The sequence below is a fragment of the Loxodonta africana genome, chromosome 4, assembly GCF_030014295.1.
Source record: "Loxodonta africana isolate mLoxAfr1 chromosome 4, mLoxAfr1.hap2, whole genome shotgun sequence".
Lineage (NCBI taxonomy): Eukaryota > Metazoa > Chordata > Mammalia > Proboscidea > Elephantidae > Loxodonta > Loxodonta africana.
Window position 1 is genome coordinate 90,283,190 of NC_087345.1, and position 22,308 is coordinate 90,305,497.

A 22,308-nucleotide genomic window follows, 5' to 3' on the forward strand; every position below is an offset into this window, starting at 1 on the left:
ATTAGCACAGAGCAATTATTATGTCTTTCTCTGTAAAATAAAAGTAAATTATAGCAGGAATATGTGACGATAACTTCTGTAACATTAAAATTTGTTCTGTAATTCCCTTATAAAATACATCTTTATTTTCAAAAAAGAAATTGAAAGATACTAAGAAATGAAATTTTCAAAGCCTGTACTTAGGGAAGGAGCCTTGGTGGCAGAGTGGTTAAGTGCTCAGCTGCTAACCACAAGGTCAGAGGTTTGAACCCACCAGCTCATTCCATGGGAGAAAGATGTGGCAGCCTGCTTCCACAAAGATTTACAGCCTTGGAAATCCTATGGGGCAGTTCTACTGTCCTATAGGGTTTTTATAAGTCAGAATTGACTCAATGTCAGTGGGATACTTAGGGAAATACAGAGTATAAAAAAAGATTTTAAAATAGTATGTTATCTTTGTTTTTACGTAGGCAAGGAACATTTAGCACAGATCCAAATAACTGGCTCTACCAAAAAGTCTTGTAGTAACTGTAAGATATCTAGAAAAACCCGTGCGGGTTTAGAAATTAAGCAACATACTTCTAAAAATTTATGGATCAAAGAGGTAATAACATGGGAAGTTAGAAAATATTTTAACTAAATAATAATGAAAATATAATATCAAGATTTATAGGATACAGGTAAAGTAATGATTAGAGGGAAACTGATAGCATTAAGTGCTTATATTAAAAATAAAAAAAGGTGGAAAATTAATGCTCTAAGCTTCTACTTTAAAAAGCTAGAAAAAGATCAAATACAACTCTAGAGGAAGGAGTCCCCAGGTGGTGCAAACAGTTAATGCGCTCAGCTGCTATCTGAAAGGCTGGAGGTTTAAGTCCACCCAGAGATGTTTCGAAATAAAGGCCTGGAAATCTATATCTGAAAAACCAACCATTGAAAACTCTGTGAAGCACAGTTCTACTCTGATACACAAGGAGTTGCCATGAGTTGGAACTGATTCCATAGCAACTAGTTAAGTAGACGAATCACGCCATTTCGTCCTGAATAAAACAGAAAAAGTTATCAAAACACAACTTACCAAAACTGACACAAGAAGAAACAGAAAATTTAAATATTCCATGACGAAAGAAATTATAATAAAAAGCCTTACCACAAAAAACAAACAAACAAAAAAAAAACTGCAGGCCCAGATGGCTCTACGAGTGAATTCTATCAAACATTTCAGGAAGAAATATACCAAGCTTACACAAGATCTTTCAGAAAGCACAATAAAGGAACAATTCTCAACTTGTTTTACAAAGCTAATAAACCTGATACTTGATACTCTGATAGCAAATATACCAAAAATAATACCAGAAAAGAAAATCACAGACCAATATCCTCATAAACAAAGATAAAAATCCTCAACAAAATATAAGCAAAAAGAATCCAGCAATATATACAAAGGATAATACATCATAATGAAGCAGGATTTATTCTAGAAAACCAAGGTCAGTTTAATACTAGAAAAAACGTCTATGACATTCATCATCGTAACAGAATAAAGGAGAAAAGCCATACGATCATCTCACAGATGCAGAAAAAGAACATATGACAAAATTCAACACCTCTTCCTAATAAAAATTCTCAGCAAACAAGGGTAGAATGTAACATCTTCAATCTGAGAAAGGACATCAATGAAATACCTATAGCCAACATCATACTTCCAGGTGAAACATTAAATGCTTTTCCTCTAAGACCGAAAACAAGGCAAGAATGGCTGTTTTCATTACTTCTACTCAATTTTGTATCTGGAGTCCTAGCTAGTACAGTAAAGTAAGAAAAGGAAATAAAAGGAATAAAGATTGCAGATACTATTACTCACAGATAATATTATTGTGTATGTAGAAAATCATATGGAATTCACAAGGAAAAAAAACCTTATAGAACTAATACGTTCATTTATCAAGGTTGCAGAATAAAAGTCAACATAAAAAAATCAACTGTATTTCTATACTCTAGCAACACACTTGGAAAATAAAAATTTTAAAATTATACGTTTTTAATATTTACAAAAAATATCAAATACCAAGGAATAAATCTAATGAAAGATGCGCAAGATCGCCACTACAAACTATACAACTTTGATGAGAGAAATTGTAAAAGACCTAAACAAATGAATAAATATGCCACACTTACAAAGACTGTAATACTCAGTATAATTAAGATGCCCATTCTCCCCAAATTGATCGATAGATTCAGTGCATTTCCTATGAAAATGCTAAGCTTTTTAAGAGAAATTGACAAGGTGATTCTAAAATTCATAAGAAAGGACATGCAAATAATCTAAAATAGGAAAATAATTTTTAAAGCGGTTATTCTTTTGTTCAGAGCACTTATACTACCTCATTTCAAGACTTATTGCAAAGTTACAATAATCAAGGCAAATGTCGTATTGGCATAAGCACAAACAGACCCAGGGAATCGAACGGAATCCATAAACAGATCCGTACATATATATACATCGACTGATTTTTGGCCAAGACGCCAAGTCAATTCAACAGGAAAAGGAAAGTCTTTTTAAACAAATGGTGCTGAAAAACTGGATATCCATCCAGGTTAACCCTATCTCGTGTCACACACAAAAATTAATTTTAGGTGAATCAGAGATCTGAATGTAAAACCTAGAACCATAAAGCTCATAGAAGCAAAATATCATCACCACCTTGGAGTAGGTAAAAATTTCTTGGACGAGATACAAAAACAATATCATAAAAGAAAAAAAATTGATACATTGGATTTCATTAAAATTAAAGTTTATATGTCAAATAAAGGACTTGTATTTAGATCATATAAAAACTCTAAGAAATCATTAATAAAAAGACAAACTCAGTTAAAATATAAGCAAAAGATGTAAACAGACAGCTCATAAAAGAAGATATTTGAGAAGCCAACATGCACATGAAAAGACCCTCATCATTAGTCATTAGAGACACGCAAATTAAAAATCACAACAAGATATTTTACATCCACTAAAATGCTAAAATCAAAGACTAACAACACCAAATGCTGGCTGGGATGTGGAGCAATGGGAGCCAATACATAGTTGGTGGGAATATAAAAATGGTACTCCATTTTGTAGAACCATCTGACAGTTTCTTATAAAGTTAAGCGTACATTTACCATATGACCAGGAAATTTCACTCCAAGTTATTTATTCAAAATAAATGAAAACATGTACCCACAAAAAGAGTTGTACAAGAATGATCATAGTCAGTTTATCCATAATAGTCACAAACCAGAAAAAACCCAAACGTCCATCTGCAGGAGAATGGATAAACAAATTGTGCTATGCTTACAACGTGAAATACCACTCAGTAATAAAAGGAATGAACTACTGATATACAAGACAACATGAATGTATCTCAAAAACATCTGTTGATGTTACATAATTCCACATGTATGAGAAAAACTAATCCATGACGTAGAAGTCAGAAGTGGATGCCTGGAGAGTGAAAAGATTGACTAGAAAGTACATGTGTGTACTTCCTGGGAAAGTCTTGCGGAAAAACGTTTTATAGACAATCTTCAACTGGTCAGAAAGCTCTTTCCTCACCTATTTTTTACTCACAACTTTGGTAACCCTTGAGTGAGGGTTACCCAATGTACTGCTGGAATACTGATTACGAATGCAGTGTGTGAAAAATACGTATAAAGTAAAAAGTTATCTGTACTCATCAGATCAGACTGATTAATGGAGAGACAGAGAACATATTCACCTTTATAAACTGCCTAAGATGACATAAATTTAAACTGCCTAAGTTTTTTTAAGATGACAAATTAAAACTGCCTAAGAAGGACACACCTAAAAGTGCTAAGCACAAGTCAGGGGCTAAAATAGCGCCCAAAGAAAAATACATTTGCACTACTAAGATGATTTAATCTGTCAGAACCAGAATACCAAGATGGGTGGGCAGTCCTGGCAGCCCTTCCTCCCTAAGGGAAAGGTCTGAAAGGCAGACTGAAAGTCAAGGTTTTGGCTATATCTTGTTTTCTTCTTTCTATTTTTGGGGTAATTTAAAAATTGAAATACAATTTATATAACATAAAATTCACCATTTTAAAGTGTTCAACTCAGCGCTTTTTCGTATATTCGCAATGTTGTACAACCATCACTACTATCTAATTCCAGGACATTCCTATCACACCGAAGAGAAATCCTGTACCTGTTAGCAGTGACTCCCAATTTTCCTCCTCCCCATGCTCCCTGGCAGTCACTAATCTACATTCTGTCTCTATGGATTTGCCTACTCTTGACATTTCATGTAAATGAAATCATATAATATACGGCCTTTTGTGTCTGGCTTCTTTCTTTCGGCATAATGTTTTCAGTTTATCCATGTTGTAGCATGTATCAATACTTCATTTCTTTTTATGGCCAAATAACATTCGACTGTATGCATATACCAGAAGCCACGGTAGCACTGTAGTTGAGTGCTCGGCTGCTAACTGAAAGGTCGGCAGTTCGAATTCACCAGCCCTTCTGCAGGAGAAAGATGTGGCAGTCTGCTTCCATAAAGATTACAGCTGTGGAAACCCTATGGGGCAGTTGTAGTCTGACTTATAGCATCACCCTATAACCACATTTTGTTTATCCATTCATCAGCTGGTGGACATTTGGGTTGTTTCCACTTTTTGGCTTGAATAATGCTTTATGAACATTTGTGTACCAGCTTTGTGAACGTATGTTTTCAATTCTCTTAGGTATACACCTAGGCGTGGCACTGCTCAGTCATATGGTAACTCTATGTTTAATTTTTTTTTTGAGGCACTGCCAAACTGTTTTCCAAAGTGGCTGCACAATTTTACACTGCCACTAACAATGTCGGCTATTGTTTCTTATGTCAGACTACACCCAACTGAAGGGATGAAAACCTGAATCAGGCTCTCTCCCACGAAAGGCAGCTTTGTAGTCTGATGCCACCTAAAATTCTGCTAGGGATTCTGTGAGGCGTACCTCCGCTATGGGCTCAGCCGTCCGGTTCTTATCACCTCGAGGTAGGGAGAGGGCTTCTTCCTTCAATCGTGCCAAGATTCAAGGGCCAGGGGAAAGGGCATATATCCAGCCTCTCCTCCCCTCCCCTACTACTTCAGGTCATTTTAGGGGGAGGAAGTGGAGGTGTATGGTTTTTTTTGTTTCTTTTTGTTGGGGCTGTGGGAAAGAGAGTAAACAACTTGTTAAAGTCAGGAATCTCTGCTTTTTTGTGCTCAGCCTACAAGGAGCTTTGGGGCAAAACTGTCAGTAACAGAGGAAGTGATTTGAGAACCTTAATTAAGTTCTTTGAAATTAAACCCAGTAATAGTTTGTTCCATTCTCTTAGCCCAAATGCATAGCTTATTAGGGCATTTAGCCACTGACTTCCAACCTCCTAAGTAAAAACTGTCCTTCTCAAAGAGATATCCTAAAAACATCTGCATAGTCTGCCCACATTTCTATAGGTCTACCCAAGGAAGCTCAACTTGTTACTGACTTAAAACTGCTTTTAAATGGAAATACATAACTAGGTATTTATTGGCCTGTCACCTTTCCAGAAAATTAGAAAATCTTAGAAATGGCCCTAGAACCTAGCCATCGATCAGTCTCTGTTCAATCCTTTCTCAGTTTTTTATAGTGCTCTGCTTTAAAATAACTGTTCATCAATTTCTCTTTCTCAAACAAAGGACCTTTAGAATCTTAGAAGGAATCTCCCACTATCTGAGCAAGTCAGTAGAAATCCCACTGTCTACTTCTTAGGGCTAAATAGGTCACAAAAATACGAAAAAGGAATGAGAACTGGCTTTCTGAACAGCAAGAATGGGCCAAACAATATGCCCCACACTTTATACATGTCGTTTTATTTAATTTTCATAATAGCCCTATAACACTGGCCCTTTTACCTCTTTTTTAAAGATAAAGAAACGGGCTCGAAGAGGTTAAGTTAATTTCCCAGAGTCACATAACAAGTAAGTGAAGAACTTGAGTTTTGGAGTTAGGATAATACAATGATTAACTGTTAAGGCCCAAATCCTGACTCTGCTGCGTACTGCACAATCTCGGACAAGTTACTTCATTTCTCTCAGCCTTGGTTTCCTCATCAGTAAAATGCAGATACTAACAGTATCTACCTCATGGAGGAGGGGCGCTATAAGCATTAAATGAGATAATGCTTGCATATGTGCAAGCTAACGCAACATGATTTCTGAGTTATGTGTGATTTGGAATTGTCAGTGACACCTACCTGCTCTCGTTATTAGTAAAAAGCACATGCTTTCTCAGTTCAGAGACGAAGACATGGGGGAAGACCAAAAGTCAAAATTCCCCAAACTACCAAAAAAAAAAAAAAAAAAATCACTATTCAATCACAACTAAATAATTAATGAAAACGTGAAATAGTTTTTGATAAGACCCTAATGAGGTGATATCTGGATGTCTTTTTTCTTGTGGAATATTAAATTTCTTAATTTGAGCCTGAAGTAAAAACACAGATGTGGCTTATCTTAAGCATTAATATTGCATGAGATCAGCTTGGGGACCATCAGTGGTTCCTATACCACTCCAGAAAGCATGAGCCTTTATAACTGAAAGCATTCTGATGGCTCAGATGAAGACATTATACCAGTTTACATTCCCATCAGCAATGCTGGCTACTGTGTCTTCTGTCAGATCGTATCCAACTCAAGGGATGAAAACTGGATCAGATTCTCTCCCATGTAAAACAGCTTGGCTGCAGACACATCCAAAAGCTTTGACAGTAAGAAATCATTAAATCGTGGCCCAAAGAAGAATTAATTGCTTATCTGGGCTGCATATAAAATTATCAATATATTGCATTATTCTTCTAAGGGAGTCCTGGTGGTACAGTGATTAAGAGCTCAGGCTGCTAACCAAAAAGGCTGGCAGTTCGAATTCACCAGCTGTTCCTTGGAAACCCTATAAACTCTGTCTTATACGGTCCTTATGAATTGGAATTGATTTCATGGCAACAGTTTGGTTTTTTTTTGTATTCTTCCGAGATAAGCCTACTACCTCTTGGTTTGTCATACTGTGGTGGCTTGTGTGTTGCTGTGATGCTGGAAGCTATCCCACCAGTATTTCACATACCAGCAGGGTAACCCACGGTGGACAAGTCTTAGTGGCGCTTTCAGACTAAGAGAGACTAGGAAGAAAGGCCTGGTGATCTACTTCCAAAAATTAGCTAATGAAAACTCTACGGATCGCAAAAGAATACTGTCTGATTTAGTGTTGGAAGATGAGCCTCCTAAGTTGGAAGGCACTAAAAATACACAGTGGCTGCAACAATGGAATTGGGCATACCAGTGATTATGAAGACAGCACAGGACCGGGCAATATTTTGTTCCGTTGTACCATGAGTCTCAGTTAACTCGCTGGCAGCTAACAACAACAATTTAATATAATTTACTGTTTCTCCCCTTTCCCAAAGGAACTAATATTTAAGCTGTCAGAAAGTTCTCTTCCATGTCAGAAGGATCTTGGTCCAAGTTCCATCTCCACAAGTCATTAAACGTCTCTCTGAATCTTATCTGTTACTAGGATAAGGTTACCTATCACAATGGATGGTTTTAAAAAGTAAATGAGATCATGTATATAAAGTGCTTAACATAGTATAGTAACCGCTCAGGGTACGGTAGCTATTATTATAATAGGAGCCCTGGTGGTATAGTGGTTAAAAGCTCGGCCGCTAACCAAAAGGTTGTCAGTTTGAATCCAACAGCTGTTCCTTGGAAACCCTATGGGGCAGTTCTACTCTATCTTATAGAGTTGCTAGGAGCTAGATTCAACACAACAGCAATGGGTTTGGTTTTGGTTTATCCATTACAGGGACTCCTGGTGGTGCAACAGTTAAGTGCTCGGCTGCTAACTGAAATGTTAGTGGTTTGAACCAAACCAGCGGCTCCATGGGAGAAAGACCTGGTGATCTGCTCCCATGAAGACTACAGCCTGGGAAACCCCACGGGGTAGTTCAACAGGAGCTGCCAAAAACTAAACAAGCAAACAAACAATAAAAAAACCCACCACCACCACCACCACCACAACAACAAAACAAAACCTACTCATCTGCCTTAAGCTGTAGTTCAAGCTCCTGCCTGGATACTTTCCCTTCAGAGAAAAAGTAAGATGTACTAAAATATTTTAAAAAACTGCCAGGACACCAAAATTCAATTTGATTCTCAACATTTCAGCTATCCTAACTGTTCTGTCCATGCCTTCCCAGCCCTCCTTCTCCTTTGATATCGTCTCTTGCTTTTGCTTCTTAGATGAGAAAATAGTAACTTATCTGATTGTAGAACTTCAAAATTTATTCTTAGACACATATTTAGTGAAAATCAAATAAAAATTAAATTTAAAGATAATAATTTACAACACTTATTTTAGCCAGCTATCTGGTTTTGGGGGGACTTTTGGGTCACTATTTATTATTGTTGTTGCTGATCTTAAATTAACAGTTCTCCAGAAAAGTAATGACCATATGACATCAAAATCAACTCAGAGACAGAAGATTGGGGTCTCTGACTCTACCACTGATGAGCTGAGTCACTTCAAGAAAACACGACCCTGAAACCGGAAGAACTAGATGGTACCCAGCTACCACTACTGACTGCTCTGACTGGGATCACAACAGAGGATCCTGGACAGAGTGGGAGAAAAACTGCAGAACAAAAATCAAATTCACTAAAAAGACAAGACTTACTGGTCTGACAGAGACTGGAGGAACCCCTGAAATTAAGGTACTAAGACACCCTTCTGAACTGGAACTGAAGCCATTCCCAGAGGCCACCTTTCAGCCAAACCAGAGGCAGGCCCATAAAATAAACAATAACACCCAAGACGAATATGCTTCTTAGAACAATCAATTATGAGATCAAAAGGGCAACATATGCTCAAAAGCAAAAATGAGAAGGCAGGAAGGGACAGAAAATCAGGATGAGAACAAACGAGGAATCTGGTACAGAAATGGGGAGAGTGCTGACGCATTGTGGGGAATGAAATCAACGTCATGTAACACTTCATGTACAAACTATTGAACGGGAAATAATTTGCTCTGTAAGCTTTTAGCTTACAGAAAACAACAAAAAAAATGAAACATTCTCTGAGGCTACTGCCCCCTCTAAGAAATAGAAATAATCATTTCCACTTTGCCAGCCTTACAGAAATTTATTCAGATCAAACTAAATAATGAACATAAAAGTAATTTTTAACTTATAAAAAGCTGTACAAACATAAGGGAGAAAGTATTTTGCTTTTAAATAAAAAAACCGGGAGAGAAAACACAACCTCCAAACTGACTTCTGAATTTTTATCTGTACAGCCAACAACTGCTCTAAAATGCTAAAAACAGATCATTCTGAATAATTTCAGCCATTGTTGTCCAGTTTTCCTCCATACATGCATCATGCTAATTAAAAGATTGGCTATCTTCATGCTGTGTTAGAGAAAACTGAAGTGTTAGAATAAAATAGACTGACATGCTATCACAAGGAGCTTAGACCAGCTAAAGAGGGGCTGAGGAAAGTCAAGGAATTAGAGGTAGGAAGGATTAGGATCACTGAGGTCATATGAACTGAAAACCAAAAAAAGGTATAAACAGCTTAGAATTTAAAGAAATGTTAAGAGATGGCGTTTCCAAAGAGGGAAACCATTATTCAAACCCCGGACAAGTGATTTTGTGAAGCTATTATATGCAACTCCTTCAGAGCCTGACATTTGATTACATTTAAAATTCATCTTTTGCTTCCCTTTTCCTTCCTCCCCCATACACCATGTGTTCTTGTCCTAGGCTCCCACTTTTACCTCCTTTGATTTACTTCCATTTCACTCCTCTATGAAAGCCTAGGTCCAGCCTCACACTGGCTCCTTCACCTCTCCTTGCCTGGCTGTTCCAGGTGCACACCTCCCACCCCCAATATCGCGGACACATTCCTCTTTGGAAAAACCACATCTCCTTGCAGAGAAGACTTAGAAAATTATTCCAAACCATGTTCCCTCATCTTAGTTAGAAAGATAAAAGCTTTAAATTCCAAGCTGTTTCCCTCGGAGGGTAGAGGAGTTTGGGGGGAAGAGAAGCAATGGTAGTTGTAAACCCGCTCAGACTTGGTCATTGGTGGTGGCAGTATGCCATTCTCATTCTATCCGGGCAGGATCCACTGGCCAGAGGCATTCAGTCAGTCAAAGCAGACGGCAGGAGGGAGATAGAAGGGCAAAAGGGGAGAGATACAAAGATGAAAAGAAAAAAAGGGATAAGATAGAGGAAGGAGTTGATGGGAAGTGGAATAGTAAACAAGGAAGGAAGGTGGGGGAAATTGAAGCAAAGAAAAAGAGGAAAACAGGGAGAGTAAAAGAGGAAGAAGAGAAGAGGGAAACAGAAATAAACCAGGAAGGAGAAAACAAACGTTGGGGGGTAAAAACAAGAGTCGGGGCAGAGTGTGGGTGGAATGGGAAGAGCAGGGAAAGAAGGGAGGACTGCAGCGGGAGACTGCCATGCCTAGCCTCGATCTATTTGTTTACTTCCTTACACTGTCATCAGTAGCTGCCTTATCTATTTTCACCTCTGGCAGAAGACGCCCGCCGATGTGGGACCCGGGGCCGCCGATGAGGGACACCACGCCGTTGCAGTCCACCGTGCTGTTGCGCTTCACGCTGCGCCGCAGGCTGGGGAAGATGCGCGACGAGCGGCTGCCCTGGCTGTAGCCGCTGTAGCCGCTGTAGCTGCTGCGCCGCTCGCGGGCCCGGATGGGGATGAACAGCGAGTCCCGGCGGCCCTCGCTCTCCTCTACGGTGCTGTGCTCATCATCCGCAAACTCGTTCTCCGAGCCCGGGTCTCGGAACCGCCCGGGCCCCCTGAAACTGAAGATGCTGCTTTTGCTGTTGTGGCGGGAGAGGAACGGGGAGCCGGGAATGCTGAGCAGGGACTGTAGGGCAGGAAGAGAGAGAGAAAAACAGAGGTAGGAGATGCGGAGTGGACCCCTTACAGTTTCAGCAAAGGCGGTTAGTCTTCCCCAGCCAGGCCCCACCCTTGTATTCCCGTTATCAGAAGTGTTTCCAGAAAGTACTTCTGGATGCTGAATTTCTACTACTGTTCATCACCCATTATTACTCACTTGCCCTTGCCCTCTTAATCTTGAGGTACACCTGTCTGACCAGTTTAAGATTCAAAAATTCTACTCATTGTTCATTCATGCATTGCTAAAAAGCTTTTATTTTATGCTAGTCTATGTGGCAGATCCATAGGAAAACACATCGGTGTGTCTATTTCTCATTACTATAGGCTCACATGGAATTTTTTTTTTTTAAATGTACAAAGGATTTATTAAAGAAATGCTCCCAAAAGAAACCTTTGAGGGAGTGGGGCAAGGGCAGGGGCAGGACAGGGAAAAGAAGGAAGCCAAGCAAGGCTGTAATTTCAGACCAAGTCCCAGCCTCAGCCTGGTCTTGAGTGGAGCTCTGGAGCACGCGTTACACCTCCAAGTTTGTCCTCACTGGAGGTAGGGAGCTGGCCTCTCAATCTCCTGCACCAGGAAATCAGTGGCTGTTGGCACCTCAGGGCCTCAGTAAACTCCCAAGCACTGCCATTTTCCTGTTCAAACAGGTAAAACTCCAGGAGTTCAAGGTGAGCTCTCTGAAGACTGCAGGAGGCAGTCAATAGAAAGCAAAGCTCACTGACGCTGGGGTGAGGGCACAATGAACCAGTAAAAGGAATTCCAGGGCATCAGGGCAGAGCGCCACCAACCTTATGCTTAATCATATCCCCTTTAACTTGAAGATACTTAGGATATTTAACTCATTCAAGTTAGACTATATGCCTCACTTAGTGAAAAAGGGAGGGGGAACATTTAAATAGTGGCAGCATCACGTGCTATTGTCGATAGGCATATACCGTTCTAACTACTCTAATGGTGATCCTCAAACATCTTTGCTCATGCTCTCAAAAATTTTTTTGAAAAATTATGTTCTTTGCCTCTACCCCATTATAAGTCAACAAAAAATTCTTTTTCATCAAAAGTTTAAATAGTTGTAAATTATGTAACTCTCCAGAATACTGTAAATATTGAGATTTTAAGTAAAAGTCTTCTTTACCACTTAGAAATATTTCATTTTTCTCCTTCAACTCATATTTTCATCCTATATTCCCTAGAGAATTTTATGCTACCATGTATTTTTGTTTTAATATATTTTATTGATCACCCTTGAACACTCTTCTGTAACAAAAAAAATTATAAACTGTACTTAAAATTAAAAAAAATTCCTTATACCAAATTAAAAAATTTCTCCTGGATTGAGTTTTTCTTACAATTCTCAATACAACTGATAAAAGCTACCCAAATATATACTTTTATAAATAATTATTAAGAAAATTTTATTAAAACACATCTCAAGATGGATGAGTTTTTCCAAATGGTACTTAAACATATGTAGATATTAGAATGAAATGAATTTTTTAATTACGGAGAAATCGATAAGTATAATAGAATGGAAGAATTGTATTATTACAATGTCATGTAATTCTTTGAGTATCTTCTAAGTTATATCCAAAAATCACATAAGTGATGAGAAAATTTTATTTTTTTAAGCAAAATTTATTTTAAGTGGCTGACAACTCAATTAAGTCTTCTTCCAATTTTTTTGAAAGTAAATAACTGAAAACCACCCAACTTGCCGAAAGATTTGTTACCTAGTTGTTACCTGTCTATATTTCTTGGTAGGATACCAAAAAGGCTTTATGCGACTAATCAACGATTATTAATTATATGGGTTACTCTCCTATACCTTGTTTAACCCAACAGAAAAGGTTGGAATAATCAAAATATCACTAATTTCTATATGCCACTGCCAACATTTATTTATTTTTTGTTATTTTTAATAATTTTTATTGTGCTTTAAGTGAAAGTTTACAAATTAAGTCAATCTCTCACACAAAAACTTATATACACCTTGCTACATACTAATTACTCTCCCCCGAGACAGCCCGCTCTCTCCCTCCACTCTCTCTTTTCGTGTCCATTTCGCCAGCTTCTAACCCCTTCTACCCTCTCATCTCCCCTCTAGGCAGGAGATGCCAACATAGCCTCAAGTGTCCACCTGATGCAAGAAGCTCACTCCTCACCAGCATCCCTCTCCAACCCATTGTCCAGTCCGATCCATGTCTGAAGAGCTGGGTTTGAGAATGGTTCCTGTCCTGGGTCAACAGAAGGTCTGGGGGCCGTGACCACCGGGGTCCTTCTAGTCTCAGTCGGACCATTAAGTCTGCTCTTTTTACAAGAATTTGGGGTCTGCATCCCACCGCTCTCCTGCTCCCTCAGGGGTTCTCTGTTGTGTTCCCTGACAGGGCAGTCATTGGTTGTAGCCAGGCACTATCTAGTTCTTCTGGTCTCAGGATGATGTAGTCTCTGGTTCATGTGGCTCTTTCTGTCTCTTGGGCTCCTAATCGCCTTGTGTCCTTGGTGTTCTTCATTCTCCTTGATCCAGGTGGGTTAAGACCAATTGATGCATCTTAGATGGCTGCTTGCTAGCGTTTAAGACCCCAGAAACCACTCTTCAAAGTGGGATGCAGAAGGTTCTCTTAATAAATTTTATTATGCCAACTGACTTGGATGTCCCCTGAAACCATGGTCCCCAAACCCCTGCCCCTGCTACACTGGCCTTCAAAGCATTCAGTTTGCCAACATTTATTTTTTAGTAAGATGATCTTATTTTATCACATGCTTTAAATTATTTTCACCCAAATCTTAAAGCCACCAATTTAGCTCCTTTAAGACAATGCCTACCATACCACCTAAATGGCAAAGCCAGGCCTCACCATCAAAGTACATCAGACTTATTTGGCCAAATCAGACTTATTTTCACTGGAAAAAATTTAATCTCATTTTTTATTTTTAATAAATGCATTAATGTACAATTTAACAAAGTATGAAATTATTAAATTATAATTAAGTAGTCTAGTGACAACCATCCCACTCTTGAACTTAAGACATCCCAACACCCCTAATTACAACTCTTTGTTTCAGTCTTAACATAGATATGTAAATTCAGGAAGACTTACAATGGACTGGTTTCCTTGTTAAAGAAAACTTTGTAGATACTAATCTTTTCAATTGTCCCTTTGTTTGCACCCCCAGGATTTTTATGCACCACAGTAAGATTTGGAACAAGTAAGAGTCTGTCTTCCTTCTGTAAAAGCGTAAGGAGGTTGGTTGTGAAAAGGGAAGTGGGAAAGGAGAGTTGGTGTGATTCTGGACCAGAGGGCTAATCTCAGTCACAGGTATATGCCAGTTAAAGATCTGGAAATTGGGTCCCTTAAAACTAACTGTGCTTGATAAGTCTTCAAATGCCCCAAAGTGATGCAACCCCAGTTTGATGACTACTGCTATAAGAGAAAGAAACTTGACAAACTACTGATCGTAGACAATTATCCTTGCTATGCTGAGATACTCAGTTTGCTCAATAATGATTTTGAAGCAACTTTCAAAATGATTTTTAACTTTAGATTTTAAAGTTAAATTTTTAGATTTTTGCTTTAGAGTTTAGGCCTTAACCCTTCTGCAAAATGATTCTACTGTGAAAGTTCTTTATGGGCTAAGACTATACCAATACAGTGCATACTTTATAAGTTTATAAGTAATTAAGTGCTAAATAAATCTTTTTCTGATTATACTTTTGAAGATAAAAAAGGGCTGTGGGGCTCCTCTTTAAGATTTTCAGCTACATCTTTTGGCCACCTAGAATTTTATTTCTGGTTCTAGACTCAAAATACTTTCAGTTCTTACCTCTTCCCATAATGTACAAAGTCCCTAACCCCAGATCAGTATATTTTCCTTAGATACTTGTAGTTTCATCTTACTCTATTCTCTCACCTGTTTGTTTCTCTTGTTATGTAGTCTTTTCCTGCCTTGACTCTATGCGACACACAAGTCTCTGAGACATTAAATGAATCTGATCACCGGGGGCCACATTAGGAAAACCATAATCGTGTCATTTTACATAAATGGCATTGTTAAATATATAAATTACCACATGCTATATACAGGCCTCTAGAAATGAGGATACATGTACGAAACATCTATTCCTTTCTTGTTTTGTTCTTCCACCCTTATATCTGCACCAGAGAGGAGGAACTGCCCTGGTTAATTCCAAAATGTTGATTGAGCCTCATTTATGAATGGATGATGTCACTGTGTGTTACCAGGACACGTATATGACCAGCTCTTATACTTCCATCTTCCATGTTATTGGACAGTTAAAGGGATCAAGGCCTCCTCCAGCTCATTGCTCATTATTCCTCTTATCTATATATGTTTGGGCACCCTCATTGATTCATTCCCCTGAACCAGTTCTACTCAAAAATGGGATTCATAGACGAGTGTTAGTACTTAACTGTTTGTCACTGGCTTACAATAAGTACAACAACAGAGGGAAGCGTTTAGAAACTTCTATAGAAATTTGACATTGCCATAACATCCAAGAATGTGATAATTCTAGGTGAATTCTAGAAATTCATTGCTGTTGTATTTTACAATAGTATTGGTTTATGAAGAATTGGGAAAAACAGAAATTAGTCTTTCACAACAGGTAGTTTAAGAAACACTCCTTTAAACAATGTGGCTAGCCAGGTGATGGTAAGATCCCGAGACTGGGTTTAGGAGGAATGGAAGCCTCCTTAAGGGTCTAGCCACATACTCAGTTTAGTTTAATATAGATCACTGAGGTTCAGGCATAAGGCCAGCTGTTAATAAAGTACGCCTTGGGTACATATTTCCCTTTTGGAAAAAAGTCTCACTTTTTCTTCCCAACAGAGCAATAGCTATTAAAGTATGGTCTGGGGACCCCTTTTAGGGGACCCACAAGGTCAAATACTTTTTATCATAATATTAAGATGTTATTTGCCTTTATCTTTTTCATTTTCTCAAAAGTATACAGTGGACACTGTGATCTTGACAGTTTCCCAATATGTAAAGACTTTTCTGATGAGATCTGAGATCGGTGGTGGTGAAAACGAATGTGATTTTTTAATATAATGTGTCAGTATTTCGAAGATTTGTGGAACTCGGTGAACCAATATTTAAAAAATGATCAATGCATGATGCTACAAACCACTCATGGGTAAAAGATCTATGGTGTAAAATAGAGCAATGATTTTACTGCAATAGAGTATGAAGTTATTAATATAGTTTCAGATTCCATATTGTAACTAACCTTTAAGAAACTATCATTGTCAAGTTTTGGAATAGTATCAAAACAGAATATCCGCAATTATCTGAAAAGATTATTAAAGTATTTCTCCCTTTTCCAAAGACGTATTTACATGAAACTGGATTTTCTTAAAATCAACCAAAAAAAAAAAAAGTGCAACAATGCAGAAGCAGATATATTCCAGCTGTCTTCTATTAAGCTACACATTCAAGAGATTTGCAAAAACGTGAAACAATACCACTTTTCTCACTAATTTTTTTTTGTTTTGGTAAACAGTTAATTTTTACAAAAGATTTGTAATTTGTATTAGACTTGATAGGTTTATCATTATTTTAAAATGAATTAGTAAATAAACATTTTTAAAATTCTCAATTTCTAACAGGATAAATTAAAAGCACATTAAAAAAACAGCTCTTTGGAGTCCTCGATAATTTTTAAGGATATAAAGGGGTCCAGAGACCAAAAAGTTTAAGGACTTTTTTTTTTTTACAATAGAATAATTATAATACTCTACAAAAACAGACTCAACCTAAAACTTATAAACTATCCTATGCCCTAAAAATACTGCAGTAATTTCATAGAAAAATGGGTAGGAAATGGATTGGGTAGGAGGTATTCAGAGAATCTCAGAAGATCTGAAAGTAAAGGAAACTGGCACATGCCTGAGCTATATGGAGTGAAAACTGAAGCCACATTCCTTATTAAACCAACAGAAGAGATGGTTATGTATGTGTAGGTGAGTGCGGAGGGGGATGGTTACACAATACAGTGTTTAGGACCACAAGCTCTGGAGTCAGGTGGACCTGGGTTCGAATCTTCGCTCTAATACCTCCTAGCTATATCACCTTGGATAAATTAGTTAATCTCTCTAGGCCTTAGTGTTCTAAATCATCCTTCCAGATAAATTCACAGAAATTGCAGGCCATTACTGGGACAAAGAATATTACTACCATGGGGGTTCTAAGCAAGTCTCGGTAGTCAGTCATGGCCTCTAGGAATGCAGTTTTTTTGGGATGGGAAAATTAGAGGAAGTGAACACTTTTATGCGAAGTAGGACATCTCAGAAGCCCATTTTTTGAGCTAGGGAACCATCAGTGTAACTCTGTGCTAAAGCCTACAGATCAGAAACCATTCAAGAGCAAAGTGTTAATGGCGCCAAGGTACTTGTTAACACAGTGACAGCTCTCAAGACAGAGGCAGGAGTCCCATTTACAGCAAAGCTGCAATCGTATCTCCCTCAAAGAGGCTGAATCAGGAGAAGAATGAGGTGAAAGGGAGAAAGAGATAGCCCCAGGCCACAAAGAAGTCCCAGGAGGGATTAAATCAGATTTCTAAAACTCCTCCATTCATTTGTCCAACAAATACCTGAATGTTAGCCGCATGCAAAGAAGCAGGCCTTGACTTGTCTAAGAGAGGAGACGATATGAACATAAATTAGTATAATAACAGATAGAGTAAAAAGCAACAAATAAAGAGGTACATATAAAACATAATGGAAAGATGAAATGATAATTTCCAATTGGGTATGAAATGGGGTGGGGCAGGGGAGTCAGGAAAGGTTTCTTGAGAGAAGGATATGAAGAATAAGTATAATGTGGACATTCAAAGGCAGAAAAACAGGGCATTTTAGAGAGGGTATTTTTGGAACAAACCACAGAGAGTAGAAAACAAAGGCCATGTATGAGAAACAGCTAGTAGTTCATTCTGATTGAAGTATAGGGTGTTTAAAGGGGCATGGTGATGGAAAATACTGAAAAGCTAGGTTGTGTCCATATTGGCGGAGGAAGAGAGTGCTCTGAATTCCATGCTAAAGAGTTGGAACTTACTGCCTTGAGCATTATGCTCTTTTTTAAAGAAAGGGATAAAATTGACAACAGCAGCTTGAAAGGTTAGATAGGAAGCTTAGGGAGCAGTGAGTTCATGCCAATGGAGGAGGAACAATTTGGAAAAGGAGGGTGAGAACGGCTGCACAACTTGAAGAATGTAATCAATGTCACTGAATTGTACACGTAGAAATTGCTGAATAGGTATAGGTTTCACTGTGTATATTTTCAACAACAACTGTTTAATTAGTAAATAGAGTGAATCTGGTTAGGGGAATTCCCTGTCCCATTCTTCTTAATAACTATTCTAAACCTTCAATGTTTTCTTTAAATCCTCTACTCAACCTCTCATTCTCTTCAATCCCAGAACCCAGTGCCTCGAGTCGATTCCGACTCATAGCAACCCTATAGGATGGAGTAAAACTGCCCCATAGAGTTTCTAAGGAGCGCCTGGCGGATTCGAACTGCCGACCCTTTGGTTAGCAGCCGTGGCACTTAACCACTACGCCACCAGGGTTTCCCTTCAATAAGATGTTTAATTTCCTACATTATTGAAAGAGTGGAGACCGTCAGGTATCATCTTCCTCAACTTCCTAATTCCCTATGGACAAACTTATCTACGCCCACCCTCACCTATTTTCTTCAGGTTTCAGCGGACAAGATACACCTTCCTGTTAGAGACTACAACTATTCTCACATCTTCCAAGATTATGCTCTATTTCTATTCTACTTAATTTTCTGTCCCTACCGCTCTTCTTCTGGCTTTTTCCCCCAAAGACTATAAAAATAATTATTTTTGCCCATGCTCTTTAAAAGAGGCTTGCATGTGAACTCTACACTCATTGTCTCCACATCTCACTCAATATGGCATCCATTCTCACCCTGCTCTGAAACGTCTCTCTTTAAAGTCATCAATGACTATATCACAAAATTCAATGAATATTTCCAATTCAAACTTCACCAAGCATCTCTGTTAAATTTCAATACATCGATCACTCCCTTTCCTTCTTCAACCCTTCCACTCTCTTGCTTCACTGAACTCTCTTGGTCCTCTAAGCACCTCTAGGACTGTTAACTTATTTTCTTTCATGAGCTCCATCTCTTCTGCCCATGACTACCAGCGGTTATGACCTTGGCCTACTGTTCTTTCACCTGACACATTGTCCTTGAGTGACCATGTGATGGTTAAAGCTGTCTGTCAGCTTGGCTGGGCCATGATTCTCAGTGATTTGGAAGTTATTATGTAGCTTGGCAGTTATGTAATGATATAATTTGGCAGTTATGTAATGATATAATCAACTTTATGGTAAGATCTGCTATAAGCAGCCAGTCAGTTGAAAGGGAGTTTCCTTTGGGATGTGGCCTGCCTCCAGTACATGAATGGATGTTCCAGCAACGCTCCTGCTCTGGGTCCTGCATCCAGCTCGACATCATCTGACCTCTGGTTTCTTGGGACTTGAGCTAGCAGCTTACCTGCTGATCTTGGGATTCATCAGCCTCCATAACATACGAGCCAGAGGCCTGCAGTCTGACCTACTGATCTTGGGTTCAAACCCCTTGCAGTGACGTGAGTAGGAGTAACCTCCAGCATGATGTCTGACCAACGGACTTGGGACTTGCCAGCCTCTACAACCATGTAGCCATTTCCTTGAGGTAAATTTCTTTCTCTCTCTCTCTCTCTATGCTTCACTGGTTCTGCTTCTCTAGAGAACCCAGCCTAAGACAGGTTTCATCAAGTCTCATGGTTTCAACCATCTCTTTTCATCTCCTGAACTATCATTTGACTACTCCTGTGTCTAAAAGACTTCTCTAATTGGTTATCCAACAAATAATTCAAACTTAGGATGTCCAAACTGGAACACACTTTCCTTCCAAGCCTAGAATGGTCCTTTCTTCTCTCTGCCTAACACACACATACATTATCTGACTAATTCCTGTTCATACTTTAAGCCTTAATTCAGGAATCTACCTTTTTCAGAAAATCTTTGCTAAACCTCCCTCCTGGGATAGACTTATGTTCTCCAAAACACTTCCAGCATATATCTAATATGGAATAATATTTTGATGCTATTTTGTTAATAATTTTATTTTGTATCTGCCTGCACCACTACACTTTAAGCACTCTAGGGCAGGATCAGTGTTTCAATGACCTTTTAACCTCTAGGACCTAGCACAGTCCCTTAGCATATGGTAGGCACTCCATAAATGTGTGCTAAACAAATATTGAGTTGTGTTTTAGAAGTGTTCTTTCAGCAGTACACAGAATACAAAGTAGAGGAAGAAAGACCAGAGGAAATGAAACTGCAGTCAACAACTCTGATAGAACAAAATAATATACAGGTCTGAACTAGGAGAGGATTAACAGGAATAGAAAGAAGGGGATGGACATGAGAGATTTCGTTGTGGTAAGATGAACAGGACTGGCAGGAGGCTGAATTGGCAGGTGAGAGACACAAAGAAGAAACACCATGAGTCATCTCTGGGAAACAAGAAAAGCCTGGCTATATGGCCATAAACAGTAACTGTAATCTATTCTATAGCTGAGTCTATAAACCCTTTAGGATTTCTTTAAAATGGGGAATTAAATGGTCTAAGAATTGGATTTTGGGGGCATTTTTTGAAACGCAGGAATTCTTATTATTAGATGATATTTAAAAAAAAAAAATTTTTTTTTAAATTTTATTTATAGTAATGAAATGCTCAAAAAGTCCTCTCCCTCTTCTTTCTCTTAGTTTCCCCATTTATCCAAAACTGGTAAGGCTGAGGCTTTCAATCCACTATAGGCTAATTTATCGGCATGGCACTGTATAGCTAGAATAATTCCAGAACTTGCCATACTCAAATAAGGTAACCTAAAGAGTTTCATAGCTCCCCCGCTCTGCCCTTTTTAGCCTACAAAAAAAAAAAAAAGCCTACAATTATATACAATTCTTAAACAGAGGTGTTTGAGCTAAATTCTGATTTTCAAATGCTTAGAAAAGTTCTTCCTGGTGTTTTAGAACATGGTGATCACTGGTGTGATATAGACTTTACTGGTGAATGCTGGTGATGCTACCTCCTACAGGAGAAGAGTACATAGCATGGAGAGGTAGGGCTGAGAATGCAGGGCTGCGTCTGGAAAATGTAAGGCCAAAGGGAAATGTGAGGATCAAGTGGGATCAGGAAAACCCAAAATTCTTAAGCTTATTTGATCCAATGCAAAGAGCATACCTGATTCATGATGGAAAATTTTCTCCCTATTCTGTTGTCTGGCAGCCGAAAGCCTTTTCTCCTCATACCATCTTCTGACTCTGATTTAAATACCTTCTCAGGATCTCCTTTCTCTTCTCCTTCAGAGAGTTCCTTTTGCTTCCTCTTCTTTCTTCTGTTACGTCTTTCCTTGGCACTCTTTGAACTGAGTTTAGAAATTTCAGATGAGCTCCGAGGAGAGCCTACCCCATCTTCACCTTCTTCCTCTATGGCGTCTTCTGAGACAGTTCCTGCTGAAGTGGCCATTGCAGCAGCCTAGAAAAGGAGTCATAGCAGCAGACCAGATCAGAAGCAATTAACTGCAGCCACCCCAAAGTCAAACAATTAGTGCAGATGATTTTCTTTCCCACAGACAAGGACTGTGACGGGTGCGGGGGGTGAGTGGGGGGTGGCTAGCACCTGGCTGCTTCCATTTTTTAGTTGAATTATGATCCTGGCACACAGCCCTAAGTGATCAGAACAGGACCCAAGCTGTAAGAACTTTGGGTTTTATTCTCTTGAGTAACTCAGACAAGAACTTGGCTTCCTTCTTGTTACCAAAGAATCCCCTCCAGGCATCTCTGAGAATGAATGCTAAGAAACCATATTATACATTATGGGTACAACAATGTAAAAAACACACGTATATCTGAATAAGGATTAGAAAATAAATTGTTAGGGTGGTGGGATCACAAGTTTGTTTTTCAAATTTTACTTTAATATTTTGCTCTATCTTTTCAATTAGAAATAATATTTTTTATGATCACAGGATTTCTGAAGAGGATCCTAATGTTTTCCTCACCAAAAGGTTATGCTTATATGAAGTATTATACAAATTTCTCTCCCCAGCCATTATAATAGTTGAATACTGAACAGTTGAGAAAGTCAACAAAAGATTATATTACCAAGCATTTTGGCCATTAAGATAAATGGAATAACTGGACCAACCATCTGCAGTTGTTACTTGGGTTATCTTAATCCAATCAATGACCTCTATTTGACAATGTGCCTAGAAAAGGTCACTTTGATTGGGCCTTAGTCATAGCTCTCTGGCAG

At 38.6% G+C, this 22,308-nt stretch overlaps 1 protein-coding gene across 2 annotated transcripts in view; it reads right to left on the reverse strand.

The window, feature by feature from the left end:
* The window catches only part of SCN8A (sodium voltage-gated channel alpha subunit 8), a 158,906-nt gene that overhangs the window by 67,061 nt on the left and 69,537 nt on the right, over positions 1–22,308 (reverse strand). The window contains exons 10-12 of one of the 2 annotated variants that reach the window (XM_023556559.2): positions 21,235–21,528; positions 10,564–10,926; positions 8,756–8,758 (exon numbers count right to left, since the gene is read on the reverse strand). In XM_023556559.2, coding sequence (XP_023412327.1) covers positions 8,756–8,758; positions 10,564–10,926; positions 21,235–21,528 — 660 coding nt within the window. Of the gene's footprint in view, positions 1–8,755; positions 8,759–10,530; positions 10,927–21,234; positions 21,529–22,308 lie in introns of both variants that reach the window. The other variant, XM_010596698.3, reaches the window with a different exon arrangement.